General features: G+C 64.3%; 5 protein-coding genes across 6 annotated transcripts; 1 reads left to right on the top strand and 4 right to left on the bottom strand.

Annotated features, from left to right (window-relative positions):
• Positions 1-655: 655 nt before the first annotated feature.
• On the top strand, positions 656-5,308 carry RAB3A (RAB3A, member RAS oncogene family). The gene is given in 7 exon segments (XM_027472433.3): positions 656-778; positions 2,784-3,011; positions 3,099-3,173; positions 3,175-3,218; positions 3,425-3,448; positions 3,450-3,547; positions 3,952-5,308. Coding segments are annotated over 6 exon segments (660 nt in total). The 5' UTR covers positions 656-778; the 3' UTR covers positions 4,143-5,308.
• Positions 5,243-7,988, bottom strand: MPV17L2 (MPV17 mitochondrial inner membrane protein like 2). The gene is made up of 6 exons (XM_027472434.3): positions 7,883-7,988; positions 6,938-7,105; positions 6,542-6,712; positions 6,369-6,445; positions 6,135-6,263; positions 5,243-6,045 (listed from the first exon to the last, which is right to left on the bottom strand). The coding sequence occupies exons 1-6, from the start codon at positions 7,932-7,934 to the stop codon at positions 5,989-5,991; spliced, it is 654 nt and encodes a 217-aa protein (XP_027328235.3). The 5' UTR covers positions 7,935-7,988; the 3' UTR covers positions 5,243-5,988.
• A 177-nt stretch (positions 7,989-8,165) lies between these two features.
• On the bottom strand, positions 8,166-10,586 carry IFI30 (IFI30 lysosomal thiol reductase). Its single transcript, XM_038169211.2, has 7 exons — positions 10,059-10,586; positions 9,134-9,313; positions 8,987-9,061; positions 8,793-8,888; positions 8,546-8,698; positions 8,396-8,464; positions 8,166-8,309 (listed from the first exon to the last, which is right to left on the bottom strand). The coding sequence occupies exons 1-7, from the start codon at positions 10,179-10,181 to the stop codon at positions 8,244-8,246; spliced, it is 762 nt and encodes a 253-aa protein (XP_038025139.1). The 5' UTR covers positions 10,182-10,586; the 3' UTR covers positions 8,166-8,243.
• A 242-nt stretch (positions 10,587-10,828) lies between these two features.
• PIK3R2 (phosphoinositide-3-kinase regulatory subunit 2) lies at positions 10,829-27,437 on the bottom strand. Of its 2 annotated transcripts, XM_027472381.3 has the most exons (16): positions 27,287-27,437; positions 22,223-22,928; positions 19,399-19,491; positions 18,853-18,915; positions 17,770-17,901; positions 17,367-17,568; positions 17,178-17,263; positions 16,760-16,865; positions 16,555-16,653; positions 16,214-16,394; positions 15,894-16,019; positions 15,511-15,653; positions 15,122-15,298; positions 14,813-14,884; positions 14,446-14,616; positions 10,829-14,132 (listed from the first exon to the last, which is right to left on the bottom strand). In XM_027472381.3, exons 2-16 carry the CDS (start codon positions 22,572-22,574, stop codon positions 13,940-13,942), a joined length of 2,196 nt encoding a protein of 731 aa, XP_027328182.1. In that variant the 5' UTR covers positions 22,575-22,928; positions 27,287-27,437; the 3' UTR covers positions 10,829-13,939. The 2 variants fall into 2 exon arrangements, with proteins under 2 accessions (XP_027328182.1, XP_071885353.1); XM_072029252.1 differs by lacking the exons at positions 22,223-22,928; positions 27,287-27,437 and adding an exon at positions 19,776-19,826.
• On the bottom strand, positions 22,937-27,059 carry LOC139999760 (uncharacterized). The gene is made up of 2 exons (XM_072029253.1): positions 25,272-27,059; positions 22,937-25,171 (listed from the first exon to the last, which is right to left on the bottom strand). Exon 2 carries the CDS (start codon positions 24,177-24,179, stop codon positions 23,265-23,267), a length of 915 nt encoding a protein of 304 aa, XP_071885354.1. The 5' UTR covers positions 24,180-25,171; positions 25,272-27,059; the 3' UTR covers positions 22,937-23,264.
• Positions 27,438-27,648: the final 211 nt, after the last annotated feature.

A 27,648-nucleotide genomic window follows, 5' to 3' on the forward strand; every position in this document is an offset into this window, starting at 1 on the left:
GCGGTGCCCGGCTCCGCCATCCCGAAGGCTCCTCAGGGCTGCGCTGAGGGGTGAGGGAGAGGAGGCGGCTGGGTGCCATGGTGTGATGTGTGTTCCACTCAACGGGGTGGTGACGAGGGGCACAGGTGGCATCGGAGGAGGCTGTGGGGTCGAGGCCGGGGTTGTGCAGCCCCGCTGGGGGCCATGTCCCGGTGAGCCCCGCGCCCCCGCCTCAGCCTCGCCTCATGAGGGTGAGGGAGGACACGGGGCCGCCATGGCCGCCCACCTGCGGCTCACCTCAGGGCCTCGCCTCACGGCTCGTGAGGGATGGCAGCCTAGGGCGTGAGGGATGAGAAACCACCCTGACAGCCCTCAGTCGGGATACGGCGCCATATCGCGACAGGAGGGCACTGTGACTCATTTACCCCCCCCCTTTTCGATAGGGAATGACCCCTCCCACCCCCCACCAGCTGCACATGGTACCTCCCGCCCCCCCTCCCGCTGCGCAGCGGACCGCACCACCACGATCCGCGGGGGGGGAGGGGGGGGGCACACACCGGGAGGGAGGCGGCGAGGGGCGTCTCCCCCCCCCCCCCCCCCCCAAATCCCTTTGGGCACGGGCCGGCTGTCAATCAACTCCACGCCTCCGGCCAATCAGAGTGAGCAGAGGGCCTCATTTGCATGCAGCGCCCCGCCCACCCCTCGCGCTGCTGACGTCAGCGGGGCTCTGCAAGCGGCGGGGCGGGCGCGCGCCGCTGCTGCAGTTCTGCGGGAGGCGCGGCGCGAGCGCGGGCTGGAGGTGAGCGCGCGCCCCCCGCCCCCCCCCCCCCACCCCCCATCCAACCCCCCCCCCCCTTTTTTAATCTCGACCCCCCCCAACATCCCGGTTCCGTGCACCGGGGGCCGGGAGGGGCCGCCCCGGGGATTGCACCGGGCCGGGGGGAGGGCGTTGCAACGCCAGCTGGCGGGGATTGCAACCGCAGCGGGGGGGGGAGCAAAAGGGGGGGGTTTGCAAGGAGGGGGGGTGTTTGCAGCAAGGGGGGGGGGCGTTTGCAGTAAGGGGGGTGGGTTGCAAGGAATTGGGGGGGTGGTAGCAAGGGAGAGGGTGTTTGCAATGAGGGAGGGGGGATTTGCAGCAAGGGGGGGGGTTGCAATGAAGGAGGGGGGGTTGCAAGGACTTGGGGGGGGGTTGCAGCAAGGGGGGGGGTTGCAATGACGGGGGGGTGATATGGGGGTTGCAATGAGGGAGGGGGGGTTTGCAGAAAGGGAGGGGGGTTTCAAGGGCTTGGGGGGGGTTTGCAATGGGGGGGGTTGCAGCAAGTGGAGGGGTTGCAATAACGGGGGGGGAGGTGGTAGCAAGGGGGGTGTTTGCAATGAGGGAGGGGGGTTTGCAATAAGGGGAGGGTGAAATGGGGGGGTTGCAATGAGGGAGAGGGGGTTTGCATCAAGGGGGGGGTTTGCAAGGACTTGGGGGGGATGTTGCAGCAAGGGGGGGGTTGCAATGAGGGAGGGGGGATTTGGAATGGGGGGGTGTTTGCAATAAGGGGAGGGGGTTGCAATGAGGGAGGGGGGTTAGCAGCTGGGGGGGTGGAATGGGGGGGTATTTGCAGCAAGGGAGGAGGATTTGCGGCGAGGGAGGGAGGTTTGCAGCAAGGGGGGGGTCGCAATGAGGATGGGGGGGGTTGCAGCAAGGGGGGGTTATTTGCAGTGAGGGGGGGGTTGCAATGAGGTGGGGGGGTGGAATTGGGGGGGATTTGCAGCAAGAGGGGGGGCATTGCAATAAGGGAGGGGGGTTTGCAATGGGGAGGGGGGGATTTGCAGCAAGGGGGGGTATTTGCGGCGAGGGAGGGGGGGATTTGCAGCAAGGGGGGGGGGTTTGCACCAAGGATGGAGGAATTGCAGTGGGGGGGGGGGGATGTCTCCCAGTGCCCCCACCATTGCAGGAGGCCGCGGTGTACGGTGGGGACCTGGGGGTGCGTGGGGAGGGGCAGGGCAGTGGTGTGCCCCCCCCAGCACCCCCATATACCACCCCCACCCCCCCCTGCACCCCCCCGCGCCCACCCCCGCGCAGCACCCACCCGGCGCATCCTGCGGGGGCACCGCCGCGGGTGCCATTTTGCAGAGGAGAGACGCAGCAACGGCCGCGGAGCTGCGCCCCCCCCATGGGTGATGGTGATGGGGGGGGTCAGGGCCACCCCCCCACCAACACCACGACCCCCCCATACCCCAGGGCAGCGCGCCTGGGGGCACTGTGGGGAGGGCGAGGTGGCGGTGGCCTGTCCGTGCCACCGCGGCTGATGTGGTGACGAAGCCCTGGTGCCATCGGGGGCGTTGGTTATCCTGGGGGGGGCATTGGTTATCCCTGGGCGGGTTTTGGTTATCCTGGGGGGTGTTGGTTATCCCCCAGGGGTGTTGGTTATCGCGGAGATACCGATGCCACCAGGGATATTGGTTATCCTGGAGGTGCCGGTGCCCCCTGGGGGGCGTTGGTTATCCCCTGGGGGGGGGTCTTGGTTATCCTGGGGGGGGCATTGATTATCCCTGGGTGGGTTTTGGTTATCCTGGGGGGTGTTGGTTATCCTGGGGGCGTTGGTTATCGGGGGATGCTGATGCCACCAGTGATGCTGGTGCCACCAGGGGTGTTGGTTATCCCCTGGGGGGGGCGTTGGTTATCCTGGGGGGGGCGTTGGTTATCCCCTGGGGGTGTCGGTTACTGATGCCACCAGTGATGCCGGTGCCCCCGGGGACTTTTGTCCCCACCGGTGTCCCCCCGGGCTCACGGTGCCACCGTCACCGCCTTGCAGATGGCGTCCGCTACCGACTCCCGCTATGGGCAGAAGGAATCCTCGGACCAGAATTTCGATTACATGTTCAAAATCCTCATCATCGGCAACAGCAGCGTGGGGAAAACCTCCTTCCTCTTCCGCTACGCCGACGATTCCTTCACGCCCGCCTTCGTCAGCACCGTCGGCATCGACTTCAAGGTCAAAACCATCTACCGGAACGACAAACGCATCAAGCTGCAGATTTGGGTAAGCCCCGGCACGGTTCCGAGGGATTTGGGGTCTTTGGGGAGGGGTTTTTGGGGAGGGGATGCTGACGGTGGCCGCGTGCCGCAGGACACGGCCGGGCAGGAGCGGTACCGCACCATCACCACCGCCTACTACCGCGGGGCCATGGGCTTCATCCTGATGGTACGACATCACCAACGAGGAGTCCTTCAACGCCGTGCAGGACTGGTGAGCCCCCCCCTCAACCCCCTCAATCCCCCCTACCCCATCCTATTATCCTGTGTCCCCCCCCCCCATCACCCTGTACCACTTTTTTTTTTTTTTTTAAATCTTAACCCCGTTTTTTTTGTTTTTTGTTTTTTTTGTTTTGTTTTTTTTTGTTTTTTTTTTTTTAAATTTTCATTTCTTTGTCCCCCCCGTGCGCCCCCCCGAAGGTCGACCCAGATCAAGACGTACCGTGGACAACGCGCAGGTCCTGCTGGTGGGGAACAAGTGTGACATGGAGGACGAGCGCGTGGTGTCGGCCGAGAAGGGCCGCCAGCTCGCCGAGCACCTGGGTGAGTCCCGATTCCTTCAAATTCCGGGTGACGCTGCTCAAATTGCTTAAAACGCTGGCCCTGCACCCAAAAAAAAATAAATATGGATGTGTTATGGGAATAGGCGGGATAAATGAGGTGGTGCGGTGCTGTGATGCTTGATTTGGGTGAGTTTTGGGGATTTTAAGGTCGCTGCGCGCTATAGGTGGGAATGGGGTGGGTTTGGCCCTGCTCTGAGCAGGCTGAACCCCATAATTGGGGAATATTTAATTAATGGGAGGAGGAGGAAGAGGAGGAGGAGGAGGAGGAAGAGCAGAGAAACGTCCCCAATGGGAGGTGTCGAGCATCACCGGGGCCGTAGCATGGTCCTGGGCACCCCCCCAAATAATATTAAAATATTAACCCCCCCACTTCCTCATCTCCAGGCTTTGAGTTCTTCGAGGCCAGCGCCAAGGACAACATCAACGTCAAGCAGACGTTCGAGCGGCTGGTGGACATCATCTGCGAGAAGATGTCGGAGTCGCTGGACACGGCCGACCCCGCCGTTCACCGCGCCAAGCAGGGCCCCCAGCTGACGGACCAGCATGCCCCCCCCCCCAGGACTTGTGCCTGCTAGGGCCCCCCCCCCCACCCCACACCCCGCTCGGTGCACGTATCCGTCCCCCCCCCCCCCACCCCAGCACCCCCTTTTTTTTTCCCCCCAGGGGGGGCTTTTTGCTGCTGATACCTCGCAGGCTCCCCAAAGGGTTGGCGCCTGCCCCTTTTTCCCACCCCCCCCTTATCAATTAGGCTTGCCCTCCCCCCTCCCCGTTTTCCCCCCTTAATTTATTTTTAAGCCTGGGATGGTAGGAGGAAACCCCACCCCTTCCTATTGCCCTCCGAGCCCAAATATCTCAGAAAAAACACTTTTTTTTGCCGTTTTGCTTGCAGGGTGATGGGGAGGGGGGGCCGGGACCCGACACCCCCATCCCCATTACGGGGGCAGCGCCTGCCCGGAGAGCCCTTGGGGGTCTTTTGGCTGCCCTGCGCCCCCTCCCCAGCTGGCTGGCTGCTCCCCCCCCAGCCTATTTGTATAAAATAAATGCTAATTTATGCCCCCCCGCCCCCCCCCCTTCGCTGTCTTCCTCCCTGTACATAGGAGTCCCTGTAAATAGCCGTAGGACGTGCGCTGTGCCGTGCCCCCCCCCGTCGCTGCGTTCCCCCCCACCTCCTCGCTGTGCTTACCAGGTGAGCAGCCCCCCCCCACGCTCTTTATTTAAAGGTTTTTCAGGACCAAGCAAGGGGCTGGTGGAGCTGCAGCACCCACCAAACCCCGTGGACCCCCCCCCTCCCAAAAAACCCCCCCCCTCCACCCCCGGTTTGGGGAATAGGGGCGAGCGTCACGGCTCCTCGCGTGGTCCTATAATTAACGTGCTTCTGTGGAGACTGTGAATCCGTGGATATTCTCCAGCAACGACCCACCCCGAGGTCTTGCTTCCCTCTATTTATTTTTTCCGGAGCGCTGTGTCTTTATTTTACAGGTTTTTTGTGTTTTTTTTTTTTCCTCCCCCCCCCCCCCCTTCTCCTCTCACTGCGGTACCGTGGTCCTCCCTCCCCCCCCCCCACCTTCCCCTTTTTTCCATTTTTTTGTGAAGTTTACTGATGGAAGAGTTACCACCGTACTGTACAAACGTCAAAAAAAAAAAGAAAAAAAGAAAAAAAAAAGTGTCAAAAGGGTACAATTTCCTAAAAATCACTGTATTAAAAGAAATGGTGTGAAGAAATAAAAGCGATGCTGATCAGCGCCTGCCCCTCGTCCTTGGGGGGTGGAGGGGGGCAATTTCAAGCTGAGAGGGGGGAAATTGATTGGTTTTGACAATTAGCATTCTCCAAATAGCCCCCCCCCGCAGTGCATGATGAGGCTGGAGCTGCAAGGAAGGCACCTTTTGGGTAGAAAAGGGGAGATTTAGGCACCGGAGTAAGAAAATAAATGGGATCCTAGGTGAGGGGGGGGCACGGATTGTGCCTGGGGAGCCACCAGGGGCAAGTGCAGGATTTTTTGCTGTGGCACCAAGGCTGATTGGGTTGCAGGAGCCCCTGGCAGTGGGAATCAGCCCCCAAATCCTCAGTTTTTTGCTCTGCTTCTGTCAAATATGGCCAAAACCAGACCAAATTTCACATCAGAGCCTGGGGGGCTCTGCCGGGGCTCCTGGGGAGGGGACAAGGGGCAGGAGCCGCTGTGCCTGTCCCTGGAGTGCTGAGCGCTGCGCCCCTACCCTGTTTGTTAAATCACAGCCCCCTAATTACTGACAGTAAATTAATTAATCAGTGGGACCTGCAGCAGCCCCTGGCTGTGCCCACCACGGGGCCAGACCCTGCCCCACCTGGCGGGGGTCCTGCCAGCCCCCAGCGCCCCCCCCAGCAGCAGGGGCAGGAGCTGCTGAAAAGACATCGTGGATTTCGGGAGCGGCTTCTCCACACTGCTACATCCCAGCACCGCGCTGCTTCCCGTCCTGCTCCGCGCTCGGCGCTGGTTTGGGCTAAAAAAATCCAAAAAAAATAATAAAAAAAAAAAATGGGGCTCGCGCGCTGTGGCAAATGGGGGGGGGTCACCGGGGCTGGAGCTCACCCTGTGCTTGAGGTAGGAGAGGTAGGTGTCCCAGCCCAGCGTCACCACGTTGACGTAAACCACCCGAAATTTGGGGGGCACGTAGAGGAAATTGAGGAGCTGCGCCGCCGGCCACACGCACCAGTCAGCCTGCGGGGAATGGGGGGGGGGGAAAAAACCACCAGCTGCCCCCCCCCGGGGAGGGGAGCAGGGCACCCCGAGGGGCTCGGGGACGAGCCGAAGGGCTGGGTTTACCTTATAGAATTCCCAAAATTTCTCCTTGAGCTCCTCCCAGCTCGCCTCCAGGCTCTGACCCTCCAGCGTGCCCATGCCTGCGGGAGAGGCAGCATCAACAGCGCTCATGGGGGGGGGGTCTGGGGTGACCCAGGACGAATGTCACCCCCCCCAGGACGAGTGTCACCCCCTACCTAGGAAGTACCAGGCTCCCAGGGCGGGCGATGCCACCAGCTGGTCGATGAGGACTTTTTTCAGCACCGTCCTCAGCCCCCGCACGCCCCGCGCCGGGAAGGCGGCGTCCAGCCACAGGTACCAAAAATGCATCAGCGGCCCCAAACTGCAGCCCACGGCGAACATGCGCCCTGCAAGGCGACACCGCCCCCCCCTGAATTATTAAAGCCACCCTGACCCCCCCCCCCAAACACACACCCATCCCTTTTTACATTATTAACGAGGCCCCGTAACGAGATCCTGCCCCAGGGACCCACGATCCCAGCCCCCCCGCAGCGATGCGGGGCAGGAATTGATGCGGGGTTTTTTTTTGGGGTCCCCCCCTGTGTCCCCCCCCCCACTTTATGCTTTGTCACCTGTGCGTGCCGCCTGGCGCTGGTCCTCGGGGTGGTGGCGGAGGTGCCATGCCTGCTGCAGGGTGTCCCCGGCGGCCAGCAGCGCCCCGCAGCTCGCCGTGTTGGTCAGCAGCAGCAGGCGGCCCCCGAAAAGGGGCTGCAGCAGCCGGCGGCCCCGTGCCAGCATCCCTAAATAAATTTGGGGGGGATATTTGGGGGTTATGGGGGGGTTAACAGGGGGGTGGTGAGCACTGTAGGGGCGTGGGGACAGCCCCACGGTTGTGGGATGGAGCACACACCGCCCACCCCCCTGCGTGGGTCTTTGGTCCTGTGTGGCCCAGTGCTCCCAGTTTGGCCAGTGGTCGCTGCAGGTGGCTGTGTTGGACGCCCCAGTCAGCCCCAGTTATGCTATGGACCCGCCCAGTAGGTCCCAGTTAGCCACGTGGTGCTGCCCAGTTCTCTCCCCTTTGGCTCCTCCAGTCTGCCCTTACCCCTGCTGGGCCACCCCCAGTCACCCCAGTGCCCCCCAGTCACCCTGTGCCCCCCTCCCCGTACCCCTTGGGACCCCCCCCCCCCCCAGTTGCCCAGTTACCCCAAGCCCCCTCAGTCACCCCTACTGTACCCAACCAGTCCCCCCCAGTTACCCCTGTGCCCCCAGTTAGCCATGCCATGCCCCCAGTTCCCACTGGGAGCCCTCCCAGTCCCCCTTCATCCCCCCCCCGGACCCTCCCCAGTTACATCCATGCCCCCCAGTCGCCCCCCCCACATCTCCCAGTTCCCCCAGTCCCTCCCAGTTCCTCCCAGTCCCTCCCAGTAACCTCACACGGAACCCTCCAGCCCTCCCAGTTCCCCCTGTACACCCCAATTCCCCACGGGGCGCCCCCCCCATCTCCTCTATGCCCCCCCAGTTCCTCCCAGTCCCCCCAGTTCTCCCAGTTCCCCGTGGCCCCCCCCCCCTCATCTCACCGCCGCGCGTTCCGCCACCCGCCCGCGTTGACGAGGGGCGGGGGGACCGCATTCAGGGCCGGACAACTTCCGGCTTCCGGCGGCCGCCATGACACGTACAGAGACACATGGGGGCCGCCATGACACGTACAGAGGCGCCCTGGGGGCCGCCATGACACGTACAGCGCAGCGGGCGGCCGCCATGACACGGAGCGAGGCCGTCCCCAATGGCCCCGTCTTGTCCCCAACGCCTCGTCCCCAGCCCCCAGCGCCCCCCCCACGTCCAGCACAGCACTCGGGGGCCTTTTCTCGTTCCACAACACATTTCTCTTTATTCCCCTTTCGCTCCTCGGCGCTCCCAGCCGTCCATGTCCGCCGTGCCTCAGCGCTTGCAGACCGCCCTGGGTTTCGGTGCCTTGGCGCTCTGGCAGCCCTCGGGCTTCTCCCCCTGCCACACAGCGGCCGGTGGTGCCAGGCAGGGCGGGGGGCACGTCCCCACAGCCCCCCCTTGGCACCTCGGCGTCCCCGTCCCACCTGGTAGAGCTGGCACACCAGCCTCAGCAGCGAGCGCTGCGCCTGCTCCTGCAGCTCGTCCGTGTGCTTCTGCGGGACAGCGGGGTGAAGGGATCATCAAAAAGGGCTCCTCACGGCCCCCCCAAGCCCCTTTGAGCCCCCCCCCCTTACCCCGTTGACGACGATCCAGGGGACGTATTGGTGCGGCGGGTCGAGCGCCTCGGTCAGCTGGGCGTTGCGGTGCATCAGCGCGGTCCCCAGGTCCCCGCGCACGCAGGCGGCGATGCGGCCCGCGTCCAGCTGCGGGGCATAGACCTGCAGACACTGCCGGGGGGGGGGACACACACAGGGCATGGGGCAGGGGTCAGCACGGTGGGGACAGCCCCATGGTGTCAGGGGGACGGGGACGGGGACGTACGGCCTCCAGGTTTTTGGTGGCGGAGGTGCCTGACTCCATGCAGAAGATGACGGGGAAGTAGGTGGTGAAGTTCTCGCCCTCGTGCATCAGGCAGGCCTGCGGGGACGGGGACGGGGATGGGGGAGCAAGTGAGGATCCCCCCCCCCCCAGGTGCTCACAGCACCGGGATGAGGATGGGGAGGCAGCAGCCTCACCTGGATCATGTTGCCCAAGCACTCCTCCGAGCCGTGCTGGCACTGGAACTGCCACTTGCCGCCGACTTTCTTCTCCTGCGGGATGAACCGGTCTGAGCGGGGGCCGGCGGCACCGGCGGCGTGGGCACGGCACGGGACGGCTCCTACCTGCGCGTTGCCGTACGGCACCAGCGTGATGTTCATGGTCTCGCTGGGCAGCAGCAGCCAGGTGGTGAAGAGCTGCTCCACCAGGAAGCCGCGGCACGCCGGGCACAAGCTCTCGTAGTAGAGGCTCAGCTCCACGGGAGGAGCCGTGGGGTGCGAGAGGTTGGCGCAGCGGCTCTCCGCCTGTGTGCAGAAGGTTTTGGGGTACAGGGAGATGCAATGGGGTGAGGCTGCAGCTGCCTGTGTGTGCAGGGGATGGGGTAAAGCTGCTGGGATGGGGGCGAGAAGGGGCTGTGCATGCAGCCCCCGGGGCTGGGAGGGAAGCGAAAGAGGCTGGGGGCGTCCTGCGGCTGCAGGATTCCACGTGCCGCCAGCACACAGCGCTGGGGCTTTCCACAGGAACTTCCCCAATGTATTTTGGGGAAAAGTGCAGCCAGCGGGGCCAGGACTTTCCTGGGCGGGAGCACAGCACCCACCGCCGGGTGGGCTGCAGCCCGTCCGGGCTCACGGGGGGTGCTGCCAGCCCCGCCGTGGCAGCGGTCTCACCGTCCGGCAATTCACGGCAGAATAAGCTGAAAGCTGTTTCGTGCTGAAAAAGGAGAAGTGGCAACAAAGCGCGGGGATGGATCAAAGTCTGGCTGCAGCACGACTCTGCCCCGGGGATGTCAGGGAGCACCGCGGGGCCCGCTGGATGCAGGGACCCCGAGCATCCCCACGCCGTGCCAAAGGGATGCTCGGAGCCGGCTCAGGCACCGGGCACGGACACTGCACGGCCGTGGTCCCGCACAACCCAGTCCCAGCCCCGCTCAGCACCGCTGTGTGCAGAGCCTCCCGTGCGTGCCATTTCGGTGGGATTGATCCCCCAAAACCGGGCTGTCACCGCAGCCTTGGGGGGCGACAGCCCTGGCACCAGCCCCGTGGCTCTGACCTGGCAGGCGACGGCGATCTCCCGCGAGCTGCACCAGAGGTGGGCCGGGTAGTCACAGGCAGGCAGGGCCACCACCACCAGCCCCGGGGCCAGCAGGGCCAGCAGGGCCAATGCGGGGGCCATGGGGACAGCGGGGTGGCCGGGAGCCAGAGCAGAGGCGAGCCTGTCCCCGTCCCCGGGAGGACTTTTAAAGCTCGGCTGCGCCCGCCTCCGCGCACCCTTCCTGCCCCTCTCGCCCTCCTCCTCCTCGTGACGCCGCCGCTGCTGACTCACGCGCGGGGCCACGGCTCCGTCCCCTCGTCCTTGCTGCCCCGCTGCACGTGCCAAGGGTCAGCGTCGCGGGGTGAGGGCACAGACCCTGCACGTTTAGGATTTGGGGTGCAGCCGCCCGGCCCAGCCCCGCTGGGGGTGTTGTTTTGCAGTGCACGGGCCGGTTGCAACAGGTCACGGGCTGAAATTCAACCCCGAGCGGCGCGGAGGCTGCGGGGCTCGGCGTGTCCCAAGCAGCTGGGGGCAGCCCTGGCCGTGCTCTGAGCCCCCGCCAAGCACCCCCAGCCCCACGGCTCTGCACCAGGGCCGTGGGTGCTGCCCAAACCCATTCCTGGGTTTGGTTTTGGGGGCGGAGGAGGAGGAAGCTGGTACTTCCCCTGCTGGTTGCAGCCAGGCGTTTCCGGACGGTTCTTGCCCCTTTGGGCCCCCCCCCTCTGCCCTTTCCTGCCTCTGGTCCCCTGGGAGACCCCTGCTCCCCCGCAAAGAAACGCCCGCAGCCACATCATTAATTCTGTTTTATTTGTGTTTTTGTCATTTTTTTTTCTCCTTTTTTTTCCTTTTTTCGAAGTACCGTACAAAAATCCTTACAGTAACAAATACTGGGTTTACATTAGTAAACATCAACAGAAAGAGCAAAGAGAAACTACTGCTGGTAACGAACAGCTGAAGTGGCAAGTTAGGAGTATTTATTATTGCATATACCTAAAGAACTAAAAAATCTCAGTAGCGCTCACACAGCCGCCACGTCCTCTCCGAGCACAAAGCGGTCGGGGACACCCGTGCCACCTCCGGCCACTCTCCGGTGACACGAGAGCCCTCGGGGTTACGGCGGGGGGCTCGGAGCAACGCGAGCCGACCCGAAGCAGGAGGGGTTGGACGCGGTTTTTTGGGACCTCGCCGCGATGCCGGGGGCTGCCCTCGCCCCCTGGAAGTGCCGAGCTGTGCCCCAAGGAGCAGGGACGGCCGCAGTGCACCCATGGGACGTGGGCACGCGGTTTTGGGTGGGGGACATGCGGGTGACAAGCAGCAAAGCACAGCCCAGGGCCTCGAAAACACATCACTACCTGGTTAACCCGGAGGCGCGGACAAGCACGAGCGAAAGCATCAAAAAGACAAATCACAAACTAGCTTATTCTGGGGGGAGCCGCGCTGCAGGGAGCTCGGGGCTTGGTTCTTCCACCCGCCGGGGACAGAGGGGCGAAGCAGCGGTTCTGAGAGCCGAATCGAGCACTGTCAGGGAAATGGCAGCCCTGGGGAAGGGCTCGTTCCTCCTCACTGCACACAAGACCACGAGCACGGCCCTGCTGGGGCCAGACCCGCGGTGAGGGCGGCGCTGGAAGACGCGGCGGGGCCACCATCGTCCTGCTGCAGCTGGGGGCAGGCAGGGATGGCGTGGGGAAAAGCAGAAATTCGGCCAGGAGGGTAAAATTAAAAATAAAACCAACGCTGTCACGGGAAGCTGGAATTTCCTCGGCAGCAAAGCCCTGGGGAAGCACCGAGCGAAGCGCTGAGACATGGAAACCCAAACGCGGTGGCTGGCGTGGGACCGGCCCCGAGCTCAGCTAGGTGGGGTTGTGGGGGGGGAAAGGGGCTGGAGGAGCCCACCACAGCCCACCCTGCAAGGCAGGAGCCCAGCCCAAGGCTTTGGGGTGTCCCAGCACCCCACAGACCCTGGGGGGGCTCTGTGTCTGCGCTCCGAGCACAGGGGCTGGCGGCCCTGCTCCCACCTGCCCCGATCTCGTGTTTCTGAGCCCAAACCATTCCCTTAACTGCCACTGCTGGCTTTTGCCAGGTGAGCCCCCGAGCGATAGCACCGAGCACTGACAAAAGAGGGGAACCCCAAAACAGAGCCCAGGGCCACAGAGCAGGGAACAGGGTCTGTACAGCTGAGCGTGGGAGAGCTGCCGCAAAAAAGGGGAACGTGACGTTTGCTCCAACAACCCCAGACCCCAAAAGGATCCAAAAGGATCTGGGAACCTTCCCGGACCTGCACGAGCAGCAGAGGTGACCGGGGGAAGAGGGAGAGCGAGGGATAGGAACGGGGCAGGCCCTGCTGCAGGCGGTGCGTGGAGGATGGGACACAGGCAGAGGACATGCGAACGCACCGTGCTCTGGCACTGGGTGTGCAGGGCGCCCCGCAGAGCGAGCTGCACCACAAAGCAGAAGCAGCAAAACCTACAGCATCCCCAAGCCCTTCCGGAGGTCCCGGCAAGGAAAGGGGAAGAGCCTCTCAGGCAAATCAGAGAGGACGACCAATGCTCTGCTCAATCCAGGCAGACCGGATAACCCCGTAAAGCAGAAACCACCACGGCCTCGGCTCACAGGCTCGGGTGCAGCTTTTACAAACCCAAAAATTGCGCTCAGCAATTTCTGCAAAGCCAGAAATTTTTCTGCAAAGCCCTGCCCGTGCCTGCCAGCTGCGAGGGGCACCCCTACAGCGACACCCCCCCCTCCCCATCCAGTCCCCATACAGTACTGACGAATATAAGTGCTTTGCATACACAGTTCCACATCATGCATATACATTTCTACGTGCTAAGGCCCCGAGGCCCAGCGGAGATACCGTCCTCCTGCAGCAGAGGTCCTTCATTTTGCGTCGGGCTCGTAGTGTGCGGCGGGCTCCGAACCCCCTCCTGCTCCAGCTGGCAGGAGCCGAGCCCTGCAGCAGCCCGGATGGATGCTGCCCACGCGCTTGCAGGTGGGAGTGGGAGCTGAGCACCCGCCGGGACTAGGTAGAAAGCAGCTGATTACAAAAAGAACCATATTTACAGAGCTACAGTTAGCTTCAACGGGTTGCGCTCGCAGAGATTCACCAAAGACAACCAGGAGAACAAAGAGCTGCGCGCCCCGGGTACCAACGGGGGTTTCACAGCTTAGTTGGCACAACTAAGGGGAGAGATTCATCGCCTGCCGGGTCCTCCCTGCCCTGGCAGCAACGCTCAGGAGGGGGCTACGACACCAGGGAGAAGGAGCACAGCACGGAGCGGGGACCTCGGCCACGAAGCCCCCTCCCCGGCACGCCCGCCGCCCCATGGACACTTTTCTCTTGGTGAAACCGAGTCTCTGCACAGCGGAGCAGCAGCCCTCGTACCAGACACCAGCTCCCACCCCAGCCCACGAAGTCACCGAGGGAAGGGAGAGCGGAGGACGCGTACGCTCGGCGGAGGCTCCTCCTCTGCCTTCTCCAGCGCCCGGGGCAGGGAGCCCCTCGCCCAGAGCAGCAGTGACCTGCACCAGAGCGCAGGGGAATCGGGATCTAGCTCTACGGTGATGCATAGCGGGGCAACCTGCCAGCAAGAAGGGGTCTGACCTGTTTGTCGGGGAAGGGGAAGGGCTGTGCTCGCCCACAGCGGTTCAATTCCAACTGGATCCCACCTCCTAAGGACTGGAGCCCACTGGGAGGCAACAGCCCAGCCTTTTTTGTCCCATCAGCCAACACGGGTTTCAGCTACTGACCAAAAAAGGGACACCAGGAACGGTCACAGACATCTCGGAGGCTCTGGAGGGGCAGGAGCACAGAGACTCAACTATACAGGGTGCAAGAGTCCAGAGCCAGAAAGCAGTGCCCTGGGGAGAAGCTGAAGGCAGCTGTTGTGTTGTGCACGGGCTGCTCATCTGGCGGGTGGCTGGGAAAGGACCGGGTGAGCCAGCGTGACATTCAGGGAGTCATTGTGCTGCACCAGGGACGTGTGCTTGTAGTGCAAGACCAGGTCCTTGAGGGAGGCGTAGAGGTTGTAGGGCTCCGCGAAGCCGTAGCCAGACGCCGTCTTATAGATGACGCAGTGCTTGGTGTCACCGTCCACCCTGCCGGGGAGAGAAGGGAGCGCGGGTTAGCGGCGAGCGAGGAACCCCCGCGGGGAGAACGATGGCGGGGCACAAGCAGGAGCAGCCCAAAGACAACGTCTGGCCCTGGCACGAGGAGCTGAGGCAGACGGGAGAGCTGGGGGAAGCCCAGCCTGCCAGCTGACGCCTCCGCCAGCCTCCAGCATCTGGCAGGAGAAGGGCAGGGCGACACGGGAGCGCGGCGGGTGCCAGCCCCATCCTGCCACGTCTCCCTCTGCCCGTCTGTGCTCCCCACGTGTTGAGCTGGCAGCCCCGACCCCCCGGAGGTACTCACACCACGGAGCAGGCGTAGCACCCCTTCTGGCTGCTCTCGCGGATCAGGAAGGTGCCGTCCCGCTTGCCGCACAGCATCTCCTCGGCCTGCAGCCGGTTGATCTTCCCCACGTACCACGTCCGCTCCTCGTGGTGAGGCAGCTCCTCCTCGTCGTCCATCATGGAGTACTGACTGCAATCGAGCACACGCACAGGGTGTCAGGGACCCTCACTTCAGGCACGTGGCCCCCCAGCATCTCCCCTGCCAGCACTCCTCCCAGCAGGGAATTCATCCTCAGCTCCCAGACACGGCGATGGGATTTGCCCGAGGCTCTGGAACAGCCCCCCCCCCCCCACACGCCCCCCGACACGCGAGCGGGGACACTCACTCCTCCGTCTCGTTCTTGATGCCCAGCCACTCGTTGATTTTCTTCTGCCGGGCACCTTTCTGCGTCAGCCACCTGGGGAAGGAGAGGCAGAGCTCAGGAGAGGCAGCGCTCCCGCAGCCATCGCCAGAGGGCAGCAGCCTCCCCCCTTTGAGAAGCCGCCATTCCCTGAAGCCGCTGCACGCAGCAGCCCCGTGAGCCGGTCCAACAAGCCTCAAAGCCCTCGAGGAGCCAGCTGGAAGGCTCCTGGGCCGGGCTGGAGGGGGAGCAGGGCCCCTCTGCCAGCCCTCCGCGGGGGTAGGAGCTACCTACACCAAGTACTGGTCCCGCAGTTTGCGCAGCTGCATGAGGTCAGGCTTGAGGCTGTTCATGCGCTTGTCGATCTCCCGGTTTTCCGAGGCTTGTTTCTTCAGGTCCTGCTCCAGCTTCATCTTGCTGTCGTGAATCTCCGTGATGCGAGATTTCAGCTTCTCCGAGTTCATGAGGATCCTGGGAGGAGAAGAAAGGGCGGGAGAGGGGGGGGAAATTCGGCTGTGAGCCAAAGTGGGGGAGGCGGAGGAGGCAGCCTGCCAGCTCCCGCCCGCAGCAGGAGCGCCGAGGACAGCGCGTGCCTCAGCTCTGCCCCGAGCCCCCACGATCTCCCCCCAGCCCCAGGAGCCCTTCCCCAGGCAGGGCAGGTCACTGCTGCCCCCAGTCCTCACCGCTGCACCTCCTTCTCGTTGCCCTCCCTCCGGAAGCGCTCGATGTACTCCTTGCTGCACTTCTCCTGCGTCTGACACTGCTCCTCGAAGATCTTGATCGTCTCGTTGAAGGCCTCGATTGCCGTCCTCTTCATCTGCAGCTCCTGAATTCGGAGAGAGTGGAGAGCTGAGGAAGCGGCGAGGATTTGGGCAGGTTTCTGCCCGTCTGCAGCCCCTTCCCACCCCCCTCCCCATCCAGCACTGTCCTCAGTGCAGTCAAAATATCCCCCACTTCAAAGCCTGTTGTCTGAGGGGCCCCCTGGAACCCAGGAGCAGACAAATGGGGCAGTGGGTGCCCAGCCTCTGCTCTCTGTGCCCCATGTGTGCCCCCCGGGGACGCGTACCTGGGACGTGCGCGTGTACTCCTCGTACAGCAGGTCGTACTCCCAGCTCTTGTCCTGGTACTGCTGGTGATAGACTTTCAGCTGCTCTCCCACGGCTTCCACGCTGTCCTCTTTCACCACTTGGTCCTGCCACACACACAGCCTCAGTCAGGACCCGCTCCTGCCCCTCTACAAGGTAACAGGCCCCCCAAAAACCCCACCAGCCCTGCAGGGTGCCCCACAAAGCAACGTCCCAGCACGGGGAAGAGGCGCTGCGTTTACCAGAGGGCCGGGATGATGGATGCCCCTGTTTCGGGCTGTCCCTGCAGCACGGACCTCACCTGCTGGTACTTGGAGATGGGGTAGAGCAGCCGCGTGTCCAGCTTGGCGTTGTACTGGGCGAGCGACTCGTGCCGGTAATGTGTGATGAGCTCCACCACCGAGCCAAAAGTCAGGGGCTCCGAGAAGCCGTACTTGCCTTCCCGGTGGAAGATCTTGATCAGCTTGTTGTTGCCTCCTTTCCTGCAGAGAGGAGGGGAGAGCAGAGGGTGTTTATCACCACCGCAGCGCCTGGATGCGTCCCTTGTGCCAGCCCGACGTCCCAGCTGCCACAAGCACATGGATACAAGCCAATGGCTTCGCCCCAGAGCAGCAGAGGCTCTGGGAGATCCCAGTTTCCTACCTGAGTGTGAGCGTGTACTCGCCCTGGATCTTGCTGGAAGCATCCCGCACCAGGAAGGTACCGTCCGGCGTGTCCCGCAGCTTCTCGTTCACTTCCTCCCTGCGAGGGATAGGGATGATTGTCACGGCTTGTGAGGCACAGCCAGAGCTGCCCCAAACCCGACAGGGTGGGCACACAGAGCTGGAGCTGCCGGCCACCCCCTTACCGGGAAATGTCACCCCAATACCACTCGGCGTCCTGCAAGGGCACGCTGTTCCCGTTGGCCAGGCTGGCGGCGCTGGGCTTTGGCTTCGGAGGCTTTGGAGGCAACGCTGTAAGAGAAGCAGGGTTGAGGAGGGGTTGAATTTGGGCTGGCCCAAGTCCCAGCTCCCCACCCTTGGAGCTCCAAGTCCCCCTCTCCCTTCAGTGACTGTCCTGGGAAGCCCCACTTGGCCGCTGCGCTGCCAGGAGCTGCTCCAGGCACATCTACAGCCAGAGATCAGCACCTCCAGGAGGCATCCGAGCACAGCTGGGCTACAGAAAGCCCTCGGCAATCTGCTTGTGGAGGCAAAATCCACGCCCACGGAGCACAAACGGCAGTGCCTCGGGCCCCAAGGGGGCGTTTCAGCCACTGGGGACGGTACCTGGAGGCAGCTGTTCCGGCTCCAACTCCTTCAGCTGCAGAAGCATCTCCAGAAAAAGCACGGAGAAGTCAGGGCTCAGCTCTGGGCTGTGGGGAGAGAGGAACCAGTGAGATCAGCCTGGGCTCCTCGTCCTGGCAGGCAAAGCGGCCGGCACAGGGCACGCGGCACGGACCCGAGAGCCTCACGTACCTGGCGCCAGGCAGCCGGAGGAGAAGGGGGCCGAAAATCTCTCCCAGGGCCCGAGGGTGGAGGTTGTTGCTCTCGGCCTGCTGTGATACCTTCCCCAGATGCCGGAGCAGGAACTGCAGGGTGAGCGTGTTCTGGAGTGGGACCGCAGGCGACTCCAGGGCCAGCAGCAGCTGTTTCCGGCAATTCTCCGGCTGGGGAACCTCTGGGGAGAGAAGCAAGACACGATGGGGAGGGCTGGGACAGCCAGCACCGCGCTCCACGCGCTGGCAGCCACGGGGTGGGAGCGCTGTCAGCAGCAGAAGCCGTGTGAGGGACCCCATAGGGACAGGATCTGTTTTAGTAACCCGAACACATCCATCCCACCCGTGTCCCCATCCCCAAGCGTGGCCGGGGAGGCCCTTACCCTGCAGGACACGAAGGATGTCTCCGTGCACCGCCACGGGCACCACGGGGGAAGGCAGGTCCTGCAGGTAGCCGCGCAGCGCCTCGCCCAGGGAGTGCACGTCAAAGGGCTCCAGGTCGCCCAGGCTCCAATCTGCCAGGGCAGAGATCTCCCATGGGTGGTGGGCGCACACCCCGGGCGCCCAGGAGGCAGCCCCGGTGCTGCCAGCACCTCGCAGCCATCCCACGGCACAGCAGGAGCGCAGCGAGTTTGGGGGGGGTCAGCACGGTGAAGCCAGGCACATGGGGTCAGGCCACAAAGCAGCCACAAAACCCCAGGCACGGCTGGGCTGCGGGGATCTGCACAAACAGCCCTGAACTCGCTGCAAGCTCTGCTCCTGCGGGGACGCAGCCCACACTCGCTGCAACCCCCCTGGCCAGCCAGAGCGCCTGGGATGCGGCACCCGAGACCCCCAGGGGAGCACAGAGCTCTCAGAGCCAAGCAGCCCACACGGCCAAGACCTCCTTGCCATGCCCATGTCCCACATCACGCTGCCTCAGGCTCCCCCAGGAGGGCACAGAGGTAATTTGGTGTGCCCGCACCTTCTGCGGGTCAGAGCTTTTTGTTCCTTGCTGCTGCTGTTAGAGATGTATGTGGAGAGGGAGACAGCCGACCGGCCACATATGGGGAAAATGTGAGGAAAATGCCACGGCTCCAGCCCCCAGGCTGAGCTCCGAGATCCTCCCCTGCTCGTTCGTGGCGGGACAGAGCCAAAGGAGCCTCTGCAGCACCCTGAGCGCAGGGTACCCCAAAGAGACAGCAGGAGATGTGTGGGGAATTCACTACGAGCCCCCCAGCTGGTGCCGCGTCCCTTCGCCCCCACAGGAATCCCCCCGTCCTGTCCCATCCTGTCCCCAGCACGAAAAAAGAAGGGGCCGGGGCAGGACAGGGCAGGCCCAGCCCCGCAGGCAGCGTGCCGGCAGTCAGGAACTGCCGGGGACAGGCGAGCCCGGCCTGGATTGCATTAGTGCTGGCGCTGTCACATCCCCTAATCTCCTCCATCTGAGCCCGTTCGCCTCCTCGCCGCGACGAGCTGGTTCTTACCGGTTCTCAGAGCTTGCCTCAGTTCGGAGCCAGATGTCCTGTACAACATCTCGCTGTCTAACCCTGCGGAAGCGAGGAGCTGCTGTGAGCTGTGAGCCCCGCGGCTCGCGCGCGGCCGTTTTACAGCCAGCCCCGTTGCCAGCCCCGTTGCCAGCCCAGCTGGCTCCCACAGATGCTGCCACAGCCCCCCCGTGGCCCCCGGGACGCCCCGCTGCAGCTCCAAGCCCTGGCTCAGCGCCCTCACGGCACGGATTTAGGGTAGGGTGCTCTGTAGCCCCCAGGAGAGCTTGCCCAGCACCCAGCCGGGCTGCGTGGGTGTCCCGTTGCGAACCCAGTGCTGCAACACGAGCAATTCGGATCAGGACGGCACAGTGGGGTCAGGCTGGACCCTGGGGACCCAAATTTGAGGCCAGGGAGGAGCGGGAGGCCCCCCTCCTGCAGGCAGCTGCGTGCCGTGTGTCGCGCTGAGCTCGGTCCAACGCCAGCAGCTTTGCACAGCAGCTGCCTTCCCCCCCCCCGGCCTCACCGCGGCTCTCGGGCCCCTACCTTTCTTCTCGATGGCTTCCACCAGCTTCACCAGCAGTGGCGGCGCGATCTCCGGGGGACTGAACTGCTCCTGCAGGTCGGGGAGAGGAGACCCTGGGGAGGAGGGAGAGAGAAAGGAGGCGTCAGACCCAGCTCGGCCCGAAACAGAGCCAGGGATGGACACAACCAACGCTGCTCCCAGCAGTGATGTCCCTGAGCAGGGAAAGCCCGGCCCCTGCTGCCAGCCACAGCCCCGCAAACACCGCACGGAGCCCGCGAGCTGGCCCCAAAACCCGCACAGCACTTGTTGAGCCCAGCCTTGCTCGGAGCCCTACAGAGCACAGTGGGGTGCACGCACGTCAAGGGGTCCCCGCTGCTTTCTGCAGAGCTGAATTTACCTCCCTGAGCACCCCGGGGATTGAGGACACCCGGGCAAGCACCGCAGGGGTTACTCGGGCTCTGGAGCTCCGGCCAGGCTCAGCCTCTGCCCGGGCCAGGACGCGGCACGGGGCTGGCGGAGCGGCGCGGCCGGGGAGCTCGCTCGCGGCGCTGAGCTGTGATTAATGCAGCGATTCAGGCAGAGCGCTGCGTCAGCAAATTCCTGCCCTCGATTGCTCGCTGAACATGGAAACCGGCCCTCTCGCTGCCTCCCCCTCCCCGCTACCCCACGGCCTCCTCTGTGCAAGCTGGTACGGGGCACGGGAACCCACGGCATGGGACCCCTCTGCCCTTTGGGGTGGGGGGAGCCGCGGGCAGGCGGCGATTTCCACATGCCCGAGCCCCACGAGGCCTCCCCACCGCAGCTGAGCACTCCCAAACCCTCTCCACGAGGACCCAGGGCACGGCCCCGCGTGGAGCAACGGTGTTTCAGCGCCGCCTCGGGTCTGTAATGGGGTGGGGGCAGCGTGGGAAGGGCTGCGGCACGCCGCCCGCTGGGGCTGCTGCTGCTGCTGCTGCTGCTGCGCCCGAGGCGCCTCTCGGCGAGCTGGAGCCGGAGCTGGGAGCTGCAGCTGGATCACGGGGCCGTGTGGAGGAGCTGCCAAGGCGGGGAGCCTACGTGCTGCGGCGTGGTGGCTTCGGGGCTGGCTCGGCAGGGCCCCGGGCACCCTTCCCTGCGCTCAGGGTGACGCAGGCCGGGGCAGGAGCGCGCACGCCCGGCTACGAGGCTGCCAGAGGGAGCGAGAGCAGAGCCAGGTTGAGCACCAGGCAGGGCACGAGGCTCCCCCGGCACCGGGGGAAGTTGGAGGTCTGTGGGGACAGCCAGCACGGGCTGCTGGATTGTGAAATGTGGCCCCGGTGTCACGGCTGTGACCACAACTTGCCCAGTGTGTGCCCGGCTGAGCCTCGTGGCCCCATGGCCTCAACAGGGGGCACAAAGCAGCTCAGGGCAGTGCTGAGGAGAAAGGAGCAGTTCGGCGAGACCCCAAATTGCTGCAGGAGGACCCCACAACCACAGCAGGGCCGTGCAAAGAGCCACCCCGGTGTCCCCGGGGCAGGACGGGGTCCTGCACGGTGCTGCTTGGGGCTGGGCCTGACCCTCGGAAGGGAGAAATAAAAAATCTGAGCTCCCCACGTGGCCTGGCCGGGAATGTGCCGCTTCAGCAGGCAGCAGCTCGTGTTTTTGGCTGCCAGCAGCGGGTCCTGAGCCCGCCGTGCTCCGGGCAGGGCCGAGGGAACAAGGGCACTCAGAGCGCGGCCGGGGAGGCTGCGGAAATATTTCCGAGCCGCATTTTCCGCTCGTGCTCTCTGCAGAAGGTGAACGCCAACACACCAGGGGCTCAAATTCAGCCTCGGAAAGAGCCAGGCCTCGCCGCTCTGCCTCGTGGCCATGCACCCGTGCGTGGCGGAGGGGCTGAGGGACTGCTGGAGGCCAGGACAGCCCCAGGAAGGAGCAGGGCAGGAATTGAGGCGGCTGCGAGCTGCGTGGGGGCAGCCAGGAGCCGTCTGTGCACCTCCCAGGCAGGCCTCACCCCAGCGGGGCAGGCAGCCCGCAAAGAACTACCACGGGCTTGGCTTCCGTACAACTTCTGGGTTGCAAAAAAATATATAAATTAAATAAATAAAACACACCAGGGCCAACACGGCCACCCCAGAGCGTGCCCCAGGCTCCCGGGAGGAGCTGAGCCTTGTGTGGGCAGCTTGGGAGCGGGGTGACAGGTCAGCGGCACCCACTGCCACCCCCGGCCGTGTGCCCACCCCATGGAGATGTCCCCAACCCCGAGGGGCGCAGCAACGAGACACCCGGCCCCAGCACCCTGCCTCGTGCTCCTTTCCACCTCTCAGGACCCCAAAGAGGGTCCGTCCAGCGTCTGATGGGACAGAAAAGAAAGAAAAAGGCAGAAAAAGCACGGGATGCAGCTCTCCAGGCAGTGCCAAGCCTGGCTGTGCCCGTGCCCAGCCCCAGCCCTGCCACCCGTGGACAGGGAGCGGTGCCAGGCAGGCGAGCGATTAGCTGCAGCTCTGCAAGTCCTCTCCTCCACCCGGACTTTCCTCCTCCTGCCCAGAGAGGAGGAATTGTGAGTCTCAGCGGGGCCAGGAGGCGCTTGGCAGGGAGCGGCAGAGGCAGGGAGGCGGGTGGGAGAGGTCAGGATTTTTTTTTCCTGAGGGAAGGAGCGGGGCAAAACCTCGGCAGGGCAGGGAGAGGGGATCCATGGCGCTGGCTGTGGGCCAGGGAAGGATTTTGGAGAGGTTACAGCGGGACGGGGCTCGCCCTAGAAGCAGCACCAAGGAGCTCAGAGCACGGCAGGAACAAAGAGCTGGCTTTTTGGCCAAGGCTGAGCGTGAGCACACAAAACCCGAGCAGCTCAGCTGCCGGGCAGTGAAAGAGGCACTTGGCAGAGCTTACCTTGCTCTGGAGCCTCCTGCAGCCGGCAGCCGCCAGCCCCCGGTGTGGCGGGCAGGGGTCTCTGCACCCGGGGCCGGTGCGAAGGGACGGAGATCTTCACAGGCCCCACGTACTCCACGTAGGTGCCGGGGAAGTCGCCCTTCTGCTTGGTCCTCTCGTTGACACCCAGGATCCAGCCGATCTGGTTGGGGTTCTGCTCGTCGCCGTCCTTGAAGCCCAAGGCTTGCAGGGCCCCCTTGCTGACCACCAGGATGTCTCCGGGCAGCAGGTCGATGTCCTCCTCGCGCTCCTTGCGGTAGGGGTAGAGGGCGCGGTACTGGAAGCCGTCGGTGCTGCCCATCCTCTCGGCCATGGCGAGAGCGGCTCCGAGCTTTCTCTGCTTGGAGAGGCGAGCCCTCAGGGGCAGCTCTCCCCCATCGGCGCTCTCCAGAGGTCTCTGCACGAAGCGGCGCCTCGGGGAGCCCGGTCCCAGCGCCCCGGGGTGCTTAGGTGCAGCCCCTTTTCCTCAGCTTGAAGCCGCGATTCAGCCAGATGATGGAGCAGAGGGAGAAGGAGACGACCATAATCCAGCGCTCGCGAGCGGGCATGCGGCGGAGAAACGCGGCCGGGTCCCGTTCACCACAAGAGAGGCGGCTTTCCCGGAGCCTGGAGGGTGAGAGCTGAGAGCCGAGAGCCACAGGGCATGCTGCTTCTGCCTCCCCAGCACCTGTGGGGAGAAAAATGTGGAGTGTCACCACCCAGCACGGCGCCCCGAGCCCCCCAGGATGGAGCAGGGGGCTCGTGCCGGTGAGGCAGCGCTCGCTCTTCGTCCTGCCAGGCTCCTGCCGAGCCCTGCATCCGGGCGCTCCTTGCCAGGACATGCTGAGAGCGAATTTGCACTCCAAAAAAAAAAAAAAAAACAACCATAAAGGGGAGAGAGGAGCCGGCGGCTGCTCACAGGGAGGACACCTCCTCCCCTGCTCTCCGCGCAGCGCTTCTGCGAGCGAGGGCGCAGCGAGAGGGACAGGACGGCCTTTATGCGGGAGGTGGTGCCCAGGGAATTTCACCTTTTCGGGTGAAATTGGATCTTTAGAAGCCTTCGAGCCTGCTTCGAGCTGCTACCTGCCTCTGAGCTATTGAAATGGAGATAAATGGAAGGATGAGGGTGCCTGCCCGGCCCAGAAAGCCACCAAAAGGAACAGACCTGGGTTGTGACACGTTGTTGGAGGGCTGCTGAGCCGGGGCATTCCCCCCCCCAGCCATGCACGGCCCCTTTCCCATCCCCTCCCTGCCCTTTCCAGCTCCCTCGGGCTGAGCCCCAGAGCTGAGGAAGGGACCTCAAAGGCAACGGGGCGGCCGCAGCTAGAAACCAGTGCTCCCAGTGCCCCTGCCGAAACGCTGCGGGTCCTGCTGACGGCTCGAGCTGCTTTGGCCCAGAAACCCAAACCTCACCTGTTTCCCAAATCCCATTCCAGCCAGGAAAATACAACTCCACGACCCGGAGCGCAGATTTACGGCTGTGCTCCGCTGCCTGCCCCTCACCCCTCTGAGCTCTGCCTACTGGGGTCTGAGGCAGAGCAATCCCAGCAAGGACAGAGCCCAAAACGTGCCCCGAGGCAGCGGGGCCGGCACCTCCCCGGCTTCCACACCGGGATTTTGGCACCGAGGCGAACTCGTTCAGTGGCTTTGGAGAGCAGAGCGTGGCCCTGGAGCTCCCGAGGCTCCCCGAGGAGCAGGTCCCACAGCTTCTGGCTCCCTCCAGCCCGGCGCCGGCTCTTGCACAAGGCGAGGAGCTGCTCGCAGCCCTGGCTCTGGGCTGCCCTGCTCCCCACGCCCCAGCACCCAAAAATCTGGGGGAATTCACCCAGCGCCAGGCTCCCCTGCCTCCCCGTGCTGCGAGCGGTGACGGAGGGCGAGGAGCACCCGGCTCCAAACCCCAAAAAGCCCCCGTGGGACGGCGACGGCAGGGAGCAGGCATGTTTTTGGGGAGGGGGAAGGGACCACGCGTTTCCCCAAGCCCTTAAACAGATGTTTGGAGGGAAGGCGAGCTCGGGAAGGAGGCAGGAGGTGCTGGGAGCGCGGGACACGCACGAGCCTGCCTGCTGCAAGCACACGTCTGGAGCTGGGGGCTCTGCGTGCGCCGGGTTTCCAGCAGCTCTCCAGCAAAATTTTGGCTGGGCCCAGCTCCAGGCTCGCAGGGAGGAAGCCTCGTGTGTGTGTCCGTGCTCGGTGGGCTCCCCCAAAACCCCCCCACCATCAAAATACCTTCGGTCCATCTATCGCTGTGCCCAGAAACAATCGGGCGATTCATGGGCTGCTGTCAGGACTTGCTTTGTTCGACGCATCAGCTCGGAACAAAAAGCACACTGCGAGGCTTTTGGTGCCTAAAGAAAAGCATCTTAAGGCTGAAAACGCGGTTCCTGAGCTTCTCAAGCCAGCTCCAAGCGCGGTTCAAAGTGCAGCTCGACTCGAAGCGAGCCTAAGCGTTGCTTTCCCTCCAGCGAGGCGAAAGAATGCATAAAAATATTTGGAAAAAAAAAAAAAAAGGGATGTTTGTGACAGCCTGCACGGCCAAATGCGTCCAAGTTACATCAGATCCTGGGGAGGGGGGAACCCAGCTCCAAATCAAGGCCTGAGCCGCGAGGTGCTGCAAAGAAGGAGAAGGAACCTTGCTTTGGTGAGAAAGGAGGACGATGGAACCAGGGGGAGAGATAAAAACGGTTCAGGGTTGGGGTTTGTGCTTCCAGGCTGCCTCGTGCTTCCCTCCGAGCAGCGAGTGCCGTCCCGAGCCAGGGCTGCCCCTGCCCCAAGCCTCATAGGGGGGGCACAGAGCAGCCGAAGCCGTTTCCAGCTCTTTTCTCACCAAAACTCACTTCTGATGCAGCAGAGCACGCAGCAGGGCCCCGTGAGCAGCAGCTCTGGGGACGCCGCGGTTACTCCTCCAAATACGTGACCGCTGCCGACCTCGTGCTTTAGGAAGTTTTGGAGGAATTGCTCGGGTTTCTCCTCACCCAGCGCCCTTCTTGCTCCCGCTGGAGCTCACCCACCTCAGGAGCTTTCTCCTCCTCACCTCCAGAGCCTTGTGCTCGGCTGGAAGCTTCCCCGGCACCGAGTGGAGAAGGGCGACGTGCCTCGCACCAGGTCCCTCTGGGATCTGGGATCCCTGGGATCGCTGTGACAATTTGTTAGGAGCCCTCCGAGCACAGCCACGGCACGAAGCAACCCACGAGGTGAGAGGGAACCGCAGCAGCAGGGCAGGATTATTAGGATAGGGGCTGACACCAAACCCTGCAGCTCCATTCCTCCTTTATCTCCCCTCACCCCGCGGCTCCAGCGCCGAGCCGCCGCTCCAGATATCCTCAGAGGAATTCAAAGAGCCCCCGATATTATAAATACTCCTTTTTTTTTTTTATATTATAAACACACCGAAGCGCCGGCACTCTGCCACCGCTCCGAGCTGGCTCGGCTCCCCGCTGCATTCCAGCTGAGCTGCGGTTTTCTCTCCCAGCCCGGAGCTTTTGTCCGGCGAGAACCGACGAGGGGCAGAGAGGATTTGCCCACGTTCCCAACCCCTTTTCCTAAGGGGTTAAAAATAATAAATAAATAAATAAAAGGAGGGTCTGGGGGCAGCGGTCGCCCCCCCGGGAGGAACCAGGCGCCGCCGAGCGCCGCAGGGGGAATTGGAAGCAGGATTTGTGCGCGTCAGAGCCGAGAGTCACCAAAGAAACCCAACCATCCCTTGGACTTTCCCACATCATGGAAGGGGCAGGGACTGGAGCAGAGGCCAAGCCAGCCTCCGGGACACCCCAGCCCCTTCGCATGCGAGGGAAAGGCGGGCGGAAGGGCCGGGAAAGCGCCGATTTAGGCTATATTTACTCAGCTGTCTCCATTCTCTCGCTCTCACAGAGGGGAAAGTCACAGGGCCAGCTCCCCAGTGGCCCCCGGAGCTGCTCTGGCAATAAAAACCGGGCGCTGACGGCGGGCGAGGCAGCCATTCCCCCGCCACAGCGGGCACACGGGTGCTGCACGGCGCCGCTCCAGCTCCCGCACCGCTCCTTCAGGCATTATTTCCCCCCCCCCCCCCAGCTTTTATTTCCCATTCCTCTCCCTTTCGCAAGTCTGTGACCATGGGAAACTTCCCCTTCGAGGGGCTGCGGAGTGTCCCCAGGAGCCAGAGGCACGCAGGGCACGGACCCTGCTGCAAGGAGCCGCGTCGGCCCCATCCCAGGAGCTAGGATTTGGGGGGTGAGGTGTTGGTGACCCCCCCCCAAGAGGATCGCTGCCCCCCAGGGCACTGAGCCCCATGCTGGGGAAGCTCAGCCCAGCACCACGGCGCTGAGCAGCGGCCCCAGCCCTCACACAGGCTGCCCACGACCCCCGGCTGCACCCAGGGGGGTCCCTGCAATGGGATCTGGGGAGGGAGGGGGGGGGCTCTGCAGGCTGAGGGGCGGGCAGCGCCAGCCCCGGTAGTGCTGAGGGACACGGAGGGGACGGGGACGCCTCAGCACAGCCCCAGGAGGGGACAGGGGACAGGGCCTGGGCCCGATCAGGCGCTGTGCCCCCCCCCAGGACCCCCCTCAGGGCTCGTTGCCCCCCCCTTAGGACCCCTTTAAGGCCCATTTCGCCCCCTCAGGGTCCGCTGCGCCCCCCTCAGGACCCTCTGCTCCTCTCAAGACCCCTTCAGAGTCCCCTGAGAGCCCCCTCAGGACCCCCCCCGGAGCCTCTGAGGGCCCCCTGAGGACCCCCTCAGGCGCTGCCCCCCCCCTCAGAGCCCCCTGAGGGTCCCCTCAGGACCCTCTCAGAGCCCCCTCAGGCGCTGCCCCCTTTCAGAACCCCCTCAAGACCCCCTTAGGGCCCAGCTGCCCCCTCAGAGCCCCCCCAGAACCCCCCCAGAGCCCCCTCAGGGCCCTTTCCCCCCCCCAGGGCCTCCTCAGAGCCCCCTCAGGGCCCCCTCAGGCCCCGCTGCCCCCCCCCAGCTCCCCCTCAGAGCCCCCTCAGGACCCGCAGCTCCCCCTCAGCCCCCCCCAGGCGCTTCCCCACCCCCTCCTGCCCCCCTCCCGCCCCCGGTCCCGGTCCCGTTCCCACCTCTCCGCCGCCCCCCCGGGCCGCCGCCGCCGCTCGCCTCCAGCCCCGCTGCTGCCTCCGAAGGGCCCGAACGGCGCCGGAACGGCCCGAGCCCGCCCCGGAAAGGGCCGAACGGGGCCGAACAGCCCCGAAGGCCTCCGAAAGGCTCCGAAGGGTTCCGAAGGGTTCCGAAGGGTTCCGAAGGGTTGCGGAGGGCCCGTGGCCACGCCCCTTCCCCGCCGCCGGGGCCACGCCCCTCGGCCGAGCCGCTCCGGAAAGAGCCGAGCGGCGGCTGGGGAGGGGGGAACGGGAGAAGGGAGCGGGGGCGCCCCCTGGTGGCGGGAGAGGGAAGTGGCGCGGAGCGGGGCATTGCACCGGGTATT

This window comes from Anas platyrhynchos, chromosome 29 (genome assembly GCF_047663525.1).
Source record: "Anas platyrhynchos isolate ZD024472 breed Pekin duck chromosome 29, IASCAAS_PekinDuck_T2T, whole genome shotgun sequence".
NCBI lineage: Eukaryota > Metazoa > Chordata > Aves > Anseriformes > Anatidae > Anas > Anas platyrhynchos.

Excerpts from the sequence above, each read along its gene's own strand:
- MPV17L2 (XM_027472434.3), bottom strand. The coding sequence starts at position 7,934 with ATGCGGTCCCCCCGCCCCTCGTCAACGCGGGCGGGTGGCGGAACGCGC. Across the intron at positions 7,106-7,882 it reads GGGTGGCGGAACGCGCGGCG|GGATGCTGGCACGGGGCCGC; the intron begins GTGAGATGAGGG and ends AAATTTATTTAG. Across the intron at positions 6,713-6,937 it reads GCGCCAGGCGGCACGCACAG|GGCGCATGTTCGCCGTGGGC; the intron begins GTGACAAAGCAT and ends GTCGCCTTGCAG.
- IFI30 (XM_038169211.2), bottom strand. The coding sequence starts at position 10,181 with ATGGCCCCCGCATTGGCCCTGCTGGCCCTGCTGGCCCCGGGGCTGGTG. Across the intron at positions 9,062-9,133 it reads TGCCGTACGGCAACGCGCAG|GAGAAGAAAGTCGGCGGCAA; the intron begins GTAGGAGCCGTC and ends TTCATCCCGCAG. Across the intron at positions 8,699-8,792 it reads CCACCAAAAACCTGGAGGCC|TGTCTGCAGGTCTATGCCCC; the intron begins GTACGTCCCCGT and ends CCCCCCCGGCAG.
- PIK3R2 (XM_027472381.3), bottom strand. The coding sequence starts at position 22,574 with ATGGCCGAGAGGATGGGCAGCACCGACGGCTTCCAGTACCGCGCCCTC. Across the intron at positions 19,492-22,222 it reads GCAGGAGGCTCCAGAGCAAG|GGTCTCCTCTCCCCGACCTG; the intron begins GTAAGCTCTGCC and ends CCTCCTCCCCAG. Across the intron at positions 14,133-14,445 it reads TGCTACGCCTGCTCCGTGGT|GGTGGACGGTGACACCAAGC; the intron begins GTGAGTACCTCC and ends TCTCCCCGGCAG.
- LOC139999760 (XM_072029253.1), bottom strand. The coding sequence starts at position 24,179 with ATGCCTGCTCCCTGCCGTCGCCGTCCCACGGGGGCTTTTTGGGGTTTG.